This window comes from Physella acuta, unplaced genomic scaffold (assembly GCF_028476545.2).
Source record: "Physella acuta isolate Inbredline_101_S28 unplaced genomic scaffold, ASM2847654v3 ptg000642l, whole genome shotgun sequence".
In the NCBI taxonomy this organism is placed as follows: domain Eukaryota; kingdom Metazoa; phylum Mollusca; class Gastropoda; family Physidae; genus Physella; species Physella acuta.
The window spans coordinates 639861-655576 of record NW_026732161.1 but is presented as its reverse complement, the minus strand read 5'-3'; the positions used below and the strand labels follow the sequence as shown (position 1 = coordinate 655576).

Here is a 15716-nt window from a genome sequence, read left to right as displayed (position 1 = left end):
GAGGGTCATTGGGGATTAAGGGGGTCATTTGGGGCATAAAGTAAGGGGGTCATTTGGGGCATAAAGTAAGGGGGGCATTGGGGGCATAAGGTAAGGGAGTCATTGGGGGCATAAGGTAAGGGAGTCATTGGGGGTATAAGGTAAGGGGTTCATTGGGGGTGGGGGGTATAAGGTAAGGGGGTCATTGGGGGCATATAGTAAGGGGGTCATTGGGGGTATAAGGTAAGGGGTTCATTGGGGGTGGGGGGTATAAGGTAAGGGGGTCATTGGGGGCATATAGTAAGGGGGTCATTGGGGGTATAAGGTAAGGGGTTCATTGGGGGTGGGGGGTATAAGGTAAGGGGGTCATTTGGGGCTTAAGGTAAGAGGGTCATTGGAGGGTATAAGGTAAGGGGTCATTTGGGGCTTAAGGTAAGGGGTAATTGGAGCTTAAGGTAAGAGGGCATTGGGGCCATAAAGGGGGGTCATTGGTGATTAAGGGGGTCATCTGGAGGGGGATCATGACAGGAAGCAATGAGGAAGTGCCGAGGGGATATAAGGTAAGGAGGTCATTGGGGGGCATAAGGTAAGGGGGTCATTGGGGGCATAAGGTAAGGGGGTCATTGGAGCTTAAGGTAAGGGGGTCATTGGGGGCATAAGGTAAGGGGGTCATTGGGGGCATAATGTAAGGGGTTCATTGGTAGGTATAAGGTAAAGAGGTCATTGGGGCTTAAGGTAAGGGGGTCATTTGTGATTTAACGTAAGGGTGTTATTGGGGATATAGCACAATGGTAGAGTAAAGGAAGGGGGTCATTTGTGATTTAACGTAAGGGTGTTATTGGGGATATAGCACAATGGTAGAGTAAAGGAAGGGGGTCATTTGTGATTTAACGTAAGGGTGTTATTGGGGATATAGCACATTGGTAGAGTTAAGTAATGGGGACTACAAATTCAGGCAGTGATAGGGTCAACAAAGTAAGCGATGAAAATAAGCAGTTGTAGGCACATGATAACAATTCAACATTGTAGGCCTATAGAAGGCAGACTTGGACTAAAAAAAACAGTAGCCTACCACAGATTCGGAAAGTACAATTTTAAAAAAATGTCCATTGGAGTCAAAATGCAAAGGGGGTGGGTGTGGTTTCCGTTGAAGCGTAAGAAGACAATCTCAGCTCTTATCTTTAAAAAGAAATTTATAGTTTTTTTAAGAAGTTGAAACCAAAATATTTTTAAAAAGATATTCCAGTTGAAGTAAACAGTAGCTTCAGACACTTTCTCCTTTTTATTATTATGGTTAGCAAAAGGAGGGTTGGAATATTTATTTAGCAGGCTACAACTTAGAATCTGAAGTAAAAATCAAACTTAATTTTACATAAAATATTTAGAGTAGTTTCCTTTCTAAAATTACTTCCCTTTAGCTGAGAGACTACTTAATAAATCAATGTTTTCATACTATTTTCAAAATCCTATAGTAATAAGAACATTTTATACAACTATTATTATTATTGCACCATTGTTTCATACCTTTTCTTTTTCAACTAAAGGGGATTTTCTCCAGAACAACTTAGTATTACGCCTCAACATGGTATCTGCAAAATGGCCTGATTCAGACTTTAGCCTGCTTTTGTTCCTACCATTAAAGATAATTTTTGTTTGATTTCAGATAAAATGGTGGTCAGCCACAGAGAATATACGCACAGCAAATGAAACAATCATACCAAACAGACAGACATTCGGTGTAGTACACGGCATCGGACCCAACACAGTCTACGCTCTACGAGTAATGGGATTCAGCCGAGGTGGTGATGGTAAAAATAGTCCAACAGTTTATTTTACTCTGGGTAAGTTTTTGTATTTTGAAAAGTTATACTTTATATGAAAGGCTCACTGTGCAGAATACTTATACGAAATATACATTATTGACAAAAGCTTGCTTAAGTGAGCCCTTTGAGAAAATTTAGCTGATTTAAACTTTTAAAAAATATTACTTGTAAGTAAAAACTGACATCGGCATAGTTATATGAGCCCTTAATAATATATGATACATTTGGTTGATTAGCTACATAATTGTCAATCTTATAGCTAATTTTGAAGATTATTTTTTCTGTTAAAACTGAATTTTGAAAAAAATTCCTGCATTAAATTGTAATATTGATAGTATTTATTTTACAAACTTCACTAATTCAGTTTTTTAATTTAGCTTATCCCTTTATCACTATTCAATTTCCTTTGAATAGATCTACACATTTTATTCTTGTTTTAACTGTATGTTCATCAGTGTCATAAAAATTATTAAACTTAGTAATTTTAAACCGAAAACAAGTTTTTTGTCACAAATTATAAATTGGTATAGTAAAATAAATTATTTTTTCCCCAGAGGGTCAAGTCATGTACAACCCAGAGACCACAGAAATTTTAAACTGCTGCCCGGGATGTTTCTCCAAGCTACATGTTGTGATTTTGTTAATTTATTGTGTCTCTCTCACCTGGCATTAAATCAATTTATTTTTAGCACTAAAATTACCTTGTAAATACGGAGATGAATTGTGTATAGTTTCAGACTGATTTTAATTGGAAAAGTAGTCTATAGAGGTAGGCCTATAGTAGTTATGAACACAAAAGGGAAATACTACAGTAGTTAAGTATATATTTAATATACAAATATATATGTATATTCTAATCAGTGTTTCTTCCAGACTTTTTTCTCCGGGGGGGGGGGGGGGGGCACTTGAAATTTTCGGGGGGAGCGGTAGACTTTCTTAGGGGGGGGGGGGCGGACACTGTTAAAAGTCTATATTTTCTATATAAATTATATAAATTTCATTTCGTTCGGGGGGCGGTAAAAATTTTTCAGGGGGGGGGCTTTGACCCCCCCGAAGAGATGCCTGGAAGAAACTCTGATTCTAATGCTGAATATTTTAACCATTTTTTTTATCTTAAAGTTAAAGAGATATTTAAAAGAGCTTTGTGTACTTTCAAAATGAAGTAAGGAATTGTAAGTATAAAAAATTGCAGTTGTGACAACTACAGTCTATTTTGTTTAACTAGTTTTGTTTTCTTTTCTTTAATGAACTTTCATGTGGACCAATAATTTACATTATACTTTCAACATTTTATTTTACTATGAAATCCATTGCTTTTTCTCTATACATTCTTTAATCATATCAACACATTCAGTTATGAAGCACTTACAATTTTAAACATTACAATTTTTTTTAATAGAAAATATTTACCATATTTTATGAGGCTATGTTTTTCAAAATGAATTTATTGATGTAAGGTTCCAGATATAAGTGTGTGCATGTATTGAGGGCAATATTAAAATAAGTATGAATGACAAAACTGTAAGAGTGTATTATTGAACTGTTGAATAATGTACTATATTACTGTGATGAGTGTTTGCAAAACTGTTACAAATAGTAAAAAACAAGTTAAGAATATGATCTGCTGTTGTAAATATATTAACTTCCAATATAATACTTTGGAAAATTAACATTTTTTTTAAGAGAATATAATGTTTATTACTATGAATAAAATATCAAATCTACAATGGAAGTTTTTGTATTATTTCTTTATTTACAATGTCTTCAACATATATACAGTAAATATTTTATATTTGAGATTTTATGATATATATTTAAAAATTAACAATTAACTTGAACACTTAAAACATCTAAATATCAGCAAAAACAGCTATAATAGTGCAATATAAAGAAAAAACTTCTTAGAAATAAATATTTTCTGTTTCTGACTAATAGTATGCGTATTGGGTAACTATACCCAAAAAATATGTTATACAATAAAGAACTGATGTTTTATCAAAATATTTGGAGACACATAACTACGTAAATTGAGGTTACATTAAATTGCTCATGAGTTACATTCACGTTAGGACATGTAAAACTCCATTATTATAATCTTAGTAAATTAAACCTTAAATGGGGTAGAGTCTGGGGGAAGAAATAACATTAGTATCAAAATGTTAGTTATAATAATTTACACCTTAAAAAAAAACATCATTTAATATAAAATGCTGAAAGAAAATTCTTAAAAAAGAAAGGGCAAAGCACTTGAAAGCAGTTATATAATTGTGTAAATCTAAATTTCATTTGTTTTAACTACTAAACTATATTACCAGGAGAAAATTTTCTAAGCTTACATGAATCAGTGGCAGTTAATTTTTTGGTCAATTTTGCTAGTTTAGGTTGGTAAGATTGGACTGGCTAAGTATAAGTACCTTCGTATTTACTGCAGACAAAACTGATTTTAACTTTTTAAGACCAGCCTGTATTAACAACATGTTTGCGAACAGTGTTGGTGTAATTTAGTTATAGGCATTATGATTAGCTATTTCTAAAAACTTGCTAATAATTTTATTAGATTTATGAAACTCAAGTTCAACAACTCTTTCATGACCTTGGTAAATTGTCTTTGATAAGGGAGGTTACTGAGATTTAATCATCATCATCCTCTATGATAGCTCTCTTTCTCTTCATGGCTGTTCTGAGAGAGATATGATCATCCTCTTCATCATCAGAATCCACACCTTGAGTAAACAGTGTTGCAGGGAAAGAATCTGACAAACACAATAAAAATCAGGTTTCAGTTTTTTTATCTAAGATAATGCTTACATTACCCTAACCCTCACCACAATCAAATCATCAAACTGTAGACTTTTCAGCAATCATTGATGTTCTCTAATTGTATCAATAACAAGTAATGTTTTTTAAGTTAACATTAGATTATCAAGGCACATTATGACCAATAGGTGACAGCATTGCAGTCAAGCACTTGCACATTTTTTTTAAATTAAAAAAAAAATAAAAAAAAAAAAAATCAAAATTAAATACTATTTTTTCTAAATGCATCACAAATTTTAATTAAAAAAAAAAAAATCATACAATATAAAAATGAAAGCACCTGAGAACAAAAATGTAAATTACCTGCTGATTTTCCTACAGGCTCACTTTCTGTTGTTTCACTCTGTCTTTCCTTTGCATGATCATCCCCTTCATCATCACTCCCAGAAAACAGAAGCTTAAAACTCTCTTCCTTCTGACTAGACAGACCTGTGGGAAAATATTGTTACCCCATCATGTAAGAATGGGGTGGTATTGTTGGATGGTGGAGCGCACGACTGATAAACTGTAGCTCAGTTCCATAATAAATTATATAACACTGAGGTTCATCGTCATCGGCTGTTCCCATTTGCGCCCAAGAAAAATGGAGCAGATGAAATAAAGTTCATCTGTTTCAATGACCTCAGCATATGTGTGGTCAGTACCAGGCCCAGCCGCCGTTTGTTTCCTTAACATGAGCCAGGTACCCATCAGAGCTGGGTGGACTCAGGGACGTCTAGCTGATACAAGTCTGAACAGAGATCCAAACTCAAGACCTTTGGGGAGTCAAACGCTCTACTATTCGACCACATAATCTCTTAAGGGCATGGGCAGGTGATGAAAACCAAAATAACCATAATGCTTATTTCTAAACCTAATGCTATAATATTTAGCATAAGGTTTTGACTCAAAGAGTTAAAAATAAAAAAAAAAAACTGAAAATTTCCTTATTTTTGGTAGGTTCGGATCCTGTTGGGTTTAAAACTGCTGTCTCTACTTGGACTATTTTCTGAACCTTTGTCTACCCTTTGTCTATGCCGAGGTCACAGAAACAAGTGAACTCTACTTCACTTGCCCCATAGACTGTCAGGTTTGAAAGGGAACTTTACTTTTTTTTTTTTTACTTTTTGTCTACCCTTGGCGTTGAAATATCATTTTCTGTTTATATTGCTATTTCAGTAACAAAACCTGCTTCCATCTTCTCTACTCTTTTACAGTTAAATGGTGTATTATTTGCTCAAATTTCGATTTTTTTATAAGTGCTTTTCAGAAAAAAAATTTGTAAAAACAAAAGTATTTTAAAATTTGAAAATATAATCTATCATGATTGTTACCATCATGTATCTCTATAAGAATATAGACCTGCACGTTTTTATTGAATTTGCATAAGCCATCTTTGAGTTAAAAAGGTTAATGATACACATTAAAGAATTGTTTTATAACATTATAGTTTTCTCCTAATAAGTATTAATAATGATACAAAAAAAAAAAGAAATTTTGTAAATGTACTGACCCTTATCATCATCATCCATTTTGTCTGTGTTTTCTTTTTCGGAGTCGTCGTCAGAGGAGACAACTCTAATTCTCTTTAAGCGTTTCTTAGTCAACGATTTATCTCCCTTTGTTTCATCATTTCCATTAGTTGAATCACTGTAAAAGTTAAATTTAAAAAAAAAAATATAATAAATACAAAAACTTCAAAATAACAAGCTTTTTAATGCATAAAAATAGACAATGAAAATTTGTTTTCTTGCTTAAGCAAAATGATTTGTTACTCATGAAATATCTGACAATGCTTGCAACCCATGCGTTTTAAAGAGAAGAATAGAGGCCAGGAGACTGGCTTTGAGTGACCAAAATATGACCTCACCTCTCACTTCCAGACTGAAGGAATCTTTTCTTTGACTTGGCAGATACTGGCGTGGCTTGGCTGTTTGATTGTTGAGATAGTCTTGTATCCCCTGAGGCTTGGCTGTTGGATTGTGTGCTACCCTCTTGTTGTGATAGTCTTGTATCATCTGAGGCTTGACTGCTAGCCTGGGTACCATCTGGTTGTGATAGTCTTGTATCATCTCCACTATCATGGGATAAGCTGGACAAGCTACTTGTATCACTGAAACAGTTGTGGGGAAATAAGAGGCATACATAATTTGTTAATAATTATTTTACTTGCTGTAAACAATATAATCGGCCTCGAATCTGAGACGTCCCAGAGTCCGCCCAACTCTGATGGGCACCTGACAAAAGTTAAGGAAACTAGGCGGCTGAGCTTAGTGCTGACACCACCATCCCTTTATATACCAAGGTAACTGAAACAGATGAACTCTACTTCCTCTACTCCATTTGGGGCACAAACAAGGAAAGATGAAAGAATGTAATATTTACATTTTTTAAGCATATTTTGTATACTCTAAACAAAATCAAGCCCTATTGGGGTCTCAAACAAAGTTAAGCTTACTGTGAACATCCAACACAACATATAACTTTAGTGAGCGTAATGAACAAAATAATTAAAGTTACAAGTCCTTTAATGTTGATGGTCCACTAGTAATAAAACCCTACAGTACACATTACCTAAATCAACCCTTTAAGGCCTCGAAATCAAACAAAACTATCATAAAAGATGAAAATGTAATATTTATATTTGTGCCTAAATATAAGTTCTTGCCATTGCAAAAAATGGCTCACGTAGTAACACTTTAAAGTTTTTTAGTTTAACAAACATGTTTAAAAGTTAAGCATTACATATATTTAGCTGCATGAATGTTGAATATTTTAAAAACAAACCTCTCAGAATCTGACTGGATGGCTGCAATCTTTTTCCTGGAGCTAGAATCTGATTTAGGAGATTTATCAACCTTAGGCTGGCTACTACTTTCATTATCAGCATCTTTGGCTGGCGACTTGGTTTTGGTTTCTTTTGAAGCTGGGTCCCTAAAACAGATTAAAAATAATAATTTGAAAATACCTTCTTCTTATTAGTTACACTGACCTATGACCTAATTAGTTACTTAGACCTCTGAATCCTTGTTTCTTTAAACTCTACATAAACCTACTAAATTACACTGACCTCTGATCTAATTAGTTGACCTCTGAATCTTATTTTCTTTATTAAGCTCTAACCCTAGTAAGTTACTGACCTCTGACCTTCATTACCTTGACATTGGAATCTTAGTTTCTTTAAACTCTAACTCTAGTAAGTTACACAGACCTCTGACCTAATTAGCTACTTTCACCTCTGACCCTAAGAATAAATGACATACCTTGAATCTGTGTCATCTGCAGTCTTCTTCTTTCTTTCGTTCTTCCTCTCCAGCATTCTCTTTAAAGCATTTCTTCTCTCCTCCGTCACTCTGTGGGAACTTTTCCTCTTCTGGTTCTTCTCCGCTTGGATTCTCTCTTGTTCCCTGCGCTCTATCTCGGGGTCAAGGCCAGAGTCGCTGGTGTCACTTCCTTTCACAACTTTGGGCATCACAAACGCTTTCTTCGGAATATCTTCATCACTATCTGATAACGATCTATCACTTCCCGAGCTATTGTGTCCGTCTTTGTCGTTTATAAAATCATCGTTATTTTTCTTCTGTCTAGGTTTCCGATCTGGCTTTTTTCGATCAGTTTTCAACTTTGACTTATCTTTCTTTGGTTTTAATTTTTTCTTTGTTTCTCTATTTGCTGCAGATGGGGATGAAGTCGGGAAATGTTTGGAAACTATTTTCTCAATTTCTCTAGCCAGAACTTCACCTTCTTCTGACAACTCAAGGCCATCGGCTATTTGCCGCAACTCAATAGCGGAAAATTCTGCTGGAATTCTCCAAAATACTTCCTGGAAACAAATATACATTATTTGTACTGTAATAGTAATATAATTAAACTCATTAATTTAAAAAATATGTTAAAGTGGAAAATTGGTTTGAAATAAAATTTAGGAAATAACATTTAATGATAATATCAGTATGTGGTCAACTGGGAATTTAATTTCTATGTTCAAGCTTTTTACTAATACACACTTTAAATTAATATGAGAAACTATCAAAGGACATTTTTAAAAAATTCAACATCACAAGATGATACAGTTCAACAATCAGACATAAAGGGAAGCAACTCTAAAGATACAATAAAAATAGAAATCAGAATAATCAATATTAGTTGCTGAATCAAATGAAAAAAAAAATCACTTGAATTAAGATTTACCTGTTCACCAACTGGTGAGCTGATCCCAATGGTGCGCAAGAAAGCTAAAAATACTTCGTCTTCCATTGCTGTTTCATTTTCTTCTGTCAGGGGCACAATGGGTGTGGGGACACATACTGAAAATCAAAAAATTTTTAAACATTATGCTTAATATTGTTATGCTCAGCTTTCCATTTGTTTTGGAACCAGGCACAACACAAATTAAAAACAGAATCCACAGTTCATTTATAACAGTCCAATATAATTTGTAACTTACTACAGAGAAACAGTGAACATTGAAACGAAAACCACTGACTACATGCTACCCTAAGTTGACAATACACCACACTCTGATTACACACTACAGTTCACACATTTCTAAGGGGAGGCCACTCTCACACACAATCTCTCCGTGCCTACACGCTTTCGTTATGAACATCTAGGCCACGTTACTTGCAGATTTACTCAGTTTATGAGTAATATCTGATGAGAAATAATTTTAACTAACAATCCAAGCTGATTTTAAAAAAAAAATTTGTTTGAAAGTTATAAATAAACTCAAACATCTTAATTTGGTTTTTACCTCCCTCATCCCTATCCTCTGCGGCACTTCTTAATCCTCTCTGCATCCATGCTAGCTGATTACGATAGCCTGAAAAATATGAGGACATACATCAGGGGCTACTCAACTGAAATATATTCAATTTTAGACCATAAAATAGAAAAAAAAACATCAATTACTATCCCAGTTTAGAGTAAACTATTTAAAGTGTATCAAAGCAATTTTCTGCAGCAACATTTTATGCAGATGACACACAATTTAAAATGTAAATCTAAGCTCATAAACAACCTAACTATAATAATATATATAAAAAAACAACAACTAAATTTTGAACTTTTGAAAAATGTACAACCATAGGTATATTTATCTAGTGAAATGAATTAAAATGTAAAATTATATCCTTTCTATTTTTCGTATAATGAAGATGAACTAAAATTACATACTTTGTATTCTCTCCTTTAATATATATATAGATTAATAGATTAATTATTAAATTAACTCACCTTTCTCTGCAAGCCCCTTTATCTGATCAACAACAGAAACTCTACTTCCTCCATCTGATAATCTTGTGTGTTCCTCATCATTACCATCTTCATCATTCCCATCCTCGCTGCTATCACTGGCATCACTTTCTTCACTAGACCTTCCTCTTCTTTTATTACCTGCAACAAAAATGTAGGGTAGTAGATATTAAACAAAAACAGTTTATAAAGCAGGAAAGTCAATTTTCCTTCTAAAGCTGACAGTATGATCTTAGCATATAGAAATTTTGTATGTTTAACATTAGATTGAATTGATCTTTAGCTATTCAATTTCCTATAATCATTAGAATGTCCAAAAGTAAAGAATCCTCTTAAGACCTAATGATCCATTGAGCAGATGAAGAAGAGTTCATATGGTTCTTGACCTAGATATATGAAGGGAAGGTATGGTCAGCACTTTTACTTTCCTTCCATAGCAGGAGTTAGGCACCCATCATCATTAGTAATCCACCTTCCTCAGGGAACAGCATCAATAACCCACTTCCTTGGGGAACATGGTTAACAAACCATTTTAGGGAACATCATTAGTAATCCACCTTCCTCAGGGAACAGCATCAACAACCCACTTCCTTGGGGAACATGGTTAACAAAACACTTCTTTAGGGAAAATCATTTAATCAAGCTCCTCAGGGAACATTATTAACAATCCACTTCCTTAGGGGACATTGTTAACAACCTAACATCCATAAAGAACATCATTTCAACAACCCACCTTCCTTAAGGAACATCACCAACGACCCACCTTCCTCAGAGAACATTAACCCAGTTCTTTAGGGAACATCACCAACAACCCACCTTCCTCAGGGAACATCATCAACATTCCACCTTCCTCAGGGAATAGCATTAACAACCTACCATCTTTATGGAACATCACCAAAACCCACCTTCCTCAGGGAACATCACCAACAACCCACCTTCCTCAGGGAACATCATCAACATTCCACCTTCCTCAGGGAACAGCATTAACAACCTACCATCGTTAAGGAACATCACCAAAACCCACCTTCCTCAGGGAACATTAACCCAGTTCTTTAGGAACATCATCAACATTCCACCTTCCTCAGAGAACAGCATTAACAACCTACCATCATTAAGGAACAGCACCAAAACTCAAAACCCACCTTCCTCAGGGAACATTAACCCAGTTCTTTAGGAACATCATCAACATTCCACCTTCCTCAGGGAACAGCATTAACAACCTACCATCTTTAAGGAACATTACCAAAACCCACCTTCCTCAGGGAACATCACCAACAACCCACCTTCCTCAAGGAACATCATTATCAACCCACCTTCCTCAGGGAACATCACCAACAACCCACCTTCCTCAGGGAACATCACCAATAACCCACCTTCCCCAGGGAACATTAGCCTAGCTCTTCAGGGAACATCACCAACAACCCACCTTCCTCAGGGAACAGCATTTCTCCTTCGCTGCTATCATCATGTCTCCTCCTGTTTCTGCCCTTTCTTTTCTTCAGGACCTCTCGTCTGTCATCAATAAGTCTTAGTTCCAGCAACTTCCCAATGACAACATTCTTGGATTTACCACCAGGTAGAAGTTTTAATATTTCTGAAATCGGATCTTCAAAAAAAATGTTTAAAAATTAAATTTTGTCAAAAATTTAAACATACTTTAATAATTTCTGTGAAGTAAGATGTTTGTATTTTTAGACTCTTATTTCAAAAAACATTTATAAAAAACCTCGGCAGATTAAAAAATTGTACCACCAGGTACAAGTTTCAATATTTCAGAAATTGGATCTTCAAAAAAAATGTTTGAAATTCAAACTTAGTAATTTTGTCAAAAATGTAAAAAAAAATTTAATTATATCTCTGAAGTAAGATATTTGTATTTTTAGACTATTATTTCAAAAACATTAATAAAAAAAACCCGGTAAATTAAAAAATTTATTGTAACAATATAAACAAATACTATGTGACGTATAGAATGTGTGTTTTCTTTTTTAAGCTTGTTCTATATTGTTTAAACAGTGTTGTATAAATTGCGCAAATAACTTAAATTAACATACGTATCATTAAGACTTACAGTTGAAATTAACACATATCATTAAGACTTAAAGTTGAAATTAACACAAATATCATTAAGACTTACAGTTGAAATTAACACAAGTATCATTTAGACTTACAGTTGAAATTAACACATATCATTAAGACTTATAGTTGAAATTAACACAAGTATCATTAAGACTTACAGTTGAAATTAACACAAGTATAATTAAGACTTACAGTCAGAGTCCTTGAACTGTTGGTACAAATCTTTTAGCTCCTCTATCTCCTCCTCGCTCCAAGCTCGACCGCTGTGACAAGAAAATATTTTACAAATCAATTTACATATCTCTCTAGTTAGCCTAACTGGCATTACTTTATTTTACTTCAAATAGCTATAGGTAATTTGTGAAGCTGTTTTAAGACCCCAGCTTAATTAAGCCATAAGTAAATATGATAACGAAACTGAATTGCTCTTGATATAAAATAAAAATCACAGAGCTAACAATATAATAATGAGAAATTATACAAGACCACATAAAAACATGAAATGCAATGAAGATATTAATGGCACTATACAAACATTTTCTAATACATTATATTTAATGATTAATTTCTGTTATTTAGCTACAAGTTAAAAAGAAAATGTACTTGAGAACATAGCAAATGGTATAGTAAAGTATACAAGGTGTACTACAATCAACTCCCATGCAAGCTGTAGTGTAAAGATTTCAAAATGGCTACCTTTTTCCTTTCTTCTTGATATCTTTAGCACTGGTGATGAGACCTTGTCTTTTCAGCTCCTTCAAGACCTGAACTCTAGTGTGGGATGATGTCAAATCACCCAGAATCAAATCAACTACATCTTTTTCTGTGTAAAGCAAACAATGGTTTTATCAATCTTTTTATTAAACAATGAATTTTCACAGGTATAATATTTACAAGATTTTCAAAAGTTGTGCATCAACTTGTAAAAACACCATATGGAGATTACAACTTAGCATGAATGCCACCGTATATACAATGTATAAAATCAGACATCTATCCCTAAATCTTTGTATGAGATAATTATTCATACGTACGCTTGCTCTGACCTATACTCAAATCCTTTCACAACCCTATTCATAGCTACTGGTGATTAATTATGCTAGTTCAAGACAAACCCACAATTTCCACATTAGTATGAACTACTCAACTGGATAAACTCACCATAGTAATTTTAATTAATAAATATACCACTTTTATCTTTAGTTTTGTTAATTTTAAAAATGTTTGTACAAACAAATAATTTCGATAGCTATAGTTTTGAAACTATTTTTTCATATTAAAATAGTTAAAATGTGTACTATTAATCTGCTATAATGAGCTACGCTAAATAATTACTTTGAGCAATTTAGACGCAAATACTTGTGATAAATTAACTTAAAACATTTAATAAGACAAAAAAAAAGGACATTACAGATTTATAGTTTCCATTTTCATTTTTTCAACCAATCAAATGTTAAAATGTTTCAAGTGTGTTGACTACAGAAGTTACTAAATATCAGGATCAATTTTTTTTATATATTCGAAAAACTTTAGCATTACAAAATACCTATTTGCTAATATATGACTAAAAATTCAAAAAGTTAAGCACAAACAGACTACAGACCTAGTATACTAGTTTAAGGTAGAGATGGAAATGTTATTGCATAAATATAAAAAAAAACATACCAGGATGTGTAGTGTCTTTGTACTTCTCATACAGGTACAGTAACTCTTGTTCTTGATCTTCAGTCCACAGCATTTTGGCTTTACTAAACAAAAAATATTTCAAAGAATATGAACTTTTGTTTCATACAAAGAGGGATTTTTTTTTATTACAAGTGTCCAATAATAGAATCTTCTTAAATAAGGGTTGTTAGGTTACTGGTAGTTAACTAAAATACACACATGGCTTGCCCTTGTCAATGGTAACCCTATCTCTAAACCTAATCCCAACCCTAGTCCTACCATAGGCCTAACCTTAATTTCTAACCATAAAACAACTCGAGATTACAATACTACTAACAACTGAACACACCTATTTTTAGAAGAGTCTATTATTGGACATCAAAACTAAATTATTAAGTCTCTTAAATTCTTAAATTTGTAATTAATATCAAAAAATATTTTTTTAAAGAAATAACATTGTGAATTAACCAACCTTTTGTTCTCAAAATCGTAGCCTCCAGTTATAGCCAGAGATTCAGTTTTGTTTTTCCAGAACATGATGTCAACAAACACCTTGGGGTTGTTTTTTGCTATGGCTGTGAACTGTCTAATGACATAGCAGGCAAACTTTGATAGCTCCTGTTCAGAATGGTAATACAGTGGTTTTTTTTTTTTAAATTGAACTTTTATTCAGATTTTAAAATAGAATGGTTTGGTCATTTAAAGTAGCCTGGGTTTAAATAGAATTCCAATTTGTATCAGGAGCTCAACAAACTTTAAGTGTTAACTGACTTGGGAAAGATGGCCACAATGATGGGGGTAGGGTCAGAAAAGTTACTGTAATAACACCACACAAACATGGCTGCGGCCACACAATCACACATATAGGCAACATCTCTTTCTAATGTCAGATCTTCTAATCTTGGCCAAAAGCATTTTTTAATTTTTTTTTATAAAGTAAATGAGGATTTATTTTGTTTCAATTTAACAGAAATGTCCATAAAAGTTATTGCCATTGGATGTCTAGAAAATATTCAGTTTGTAGTGAGTAGGGTAAATAAAGCAAATATGGCATATGTTATCCAACAAAGACAATGTTAAATTTCATATTAATGTTAATGTTCCACTTTGTTGCTTGACGGTTAATAAAGATGCTGCATTATATCTGGCGCTCTCATTATCATCTTTTCCTGTTCGTTCCAAGAATAGATGAAGTAGAGTTTATGTTTCAATGAACTCAGAGCATGAAGGGATGGTGTGGTCAGCACAAGGCCAAGCCACCTTGATTTCCCTAACATGAGTCAGGTACCTATCTGAGCTGGGTGGACTAAGGGACATCCTGCAATCACAAGTCCAACCAAAGATCCAAACTCAAGAATTTTGGGCTAGCAGTCAAATGCTCTACCATTCAACCACACCGCCCCTATCAACCACTCTGGTCCTAGTATAAATATTGAAATGTGTAGTCCAGTGCAATAGCTAGCTGTCTATAACTTCCTTATCACATAGCCACGAGTGATGGACTCAAGGACTGCTAATAGACCTGCTTGTAACTTAGATTCAGACTTGGGACTTTTAGGCTAGAAAAAAAAAAACACTCTCTCAACCTCTCTTACATGTCCCTTACAGGAAATAAAAGTACACTGTTAATAATAAAATTGTTACTAACCTTGTATCTAGATAAACCAGTATGAATGCCATTCAACAGAGCGTTGAAACTTTTGAAAATGGACGCCTGAAACAACATGCCGACATAGCCAAGGTCATGTGACAAACGATGTAGCATTTTTACAACACAGTGGTTTACCAGGTCAGAGTTGGTGGTAAACTCAGCCAGCAGTATACCATAAGCCTTGACGATGTCTTGGTGGGCAAAGCTGAAGGGCAGGAAAGAAAAAAACATTTATTGAAGAAAAAGAAAAATTGTATAGTACTAAAATTTTTATTTTAGAAGGCATTCCCTTTTCAGACTTAATGGTCCATGGGGCAAGAAGAGTTATAGCCATGCTGTCCCTTTCTAATACATTCACACTTTCATATTGATCAACACATTCAAATTGATCAACACATTCATTTTAATCAATATGAACGTGTTGATCAACACAATCATATTGATCAACACGTTCATATTGATCAACACAT

At 33.9% G+C, this 15716-nt stretch overlaps 2 protein-coding genes across 2 annotated transcripts in view; one reads left to right on the top strand and one right to left on the bottom strand.

Annotated features, from left to right (window-relative positions):
- Positions 1-2666, top strand: part of LOC131948382 (contactin) — a 64255-nt gene extending 61589 nt beyond the window's left edge. Inside the window, exons 27-28 of the mRNA XM_059309989.1 lie at positions 1643-1820; positions 2357-2666. Coding sequence (XP_059165972.1) covers positions 1643-1820; positions 2357-2475 — 297 coding nt within the window. The 3' untranslated portion in view covers positions 2476-2666. The remainder of the gene's footprint in view (positions 1-1642; positions 1821-2356) is intronic.
- Positions 2667-3629: 963 nt separating this feature from the next.
- The window catches only part of LOC131948374 (protein timeless homolog), a 40862-nt gene continuing 28775 nt past the window's right edge, over positions 3630-15716 (bottom strand). Inside the window, exons 19-33 of the mRNA XM_059309979.1 lie at positions 15244-15451; positions 14068-14213; positions 13596-13678; positions 12627-12753; positions 12123-12193; positions 11278-11457; positions 9834-9992; positions 9352-9420; positions 8790-8905; positions 7862-8421; positions 7386-7532; positions 6469-6711; positions 6112-6248; positions 4923-5048; positions 3630-4555 (exon numbers count right to left, since the gene is read on the bottom strand). Coding sequence (XP_059165962.1) covers positions 4434-4555; positions 4923-5048; positions 6112-6248; positions 6469-6711; positions 7386-7532; positions 7862-8421; positions 8790-8905; positions 9352-9420; positions 9834-9992; positions 11278-11457; positions 12123-12193; positions 12627-12753; positions 13596-13678; positions 14068-14213; positions 15244-15451 — 2494 coding nt within the window. The 3' untranslated portion in view covers positions 3630-4433. The remainder of the gene's footprint in view (positions 4556-4922; positions 5049-6111; positions 6249-6468; positions 6712-7385; positions 7533-7861; positions 8422-8789; positions 8906-9351; positions 9421-9833; positions 9993-11277; positions 11458-12122; positions 12194-12626; positions 12754-13595; positions 13679-14067; positions 14214-15243; positions 15452-15716) is intronic.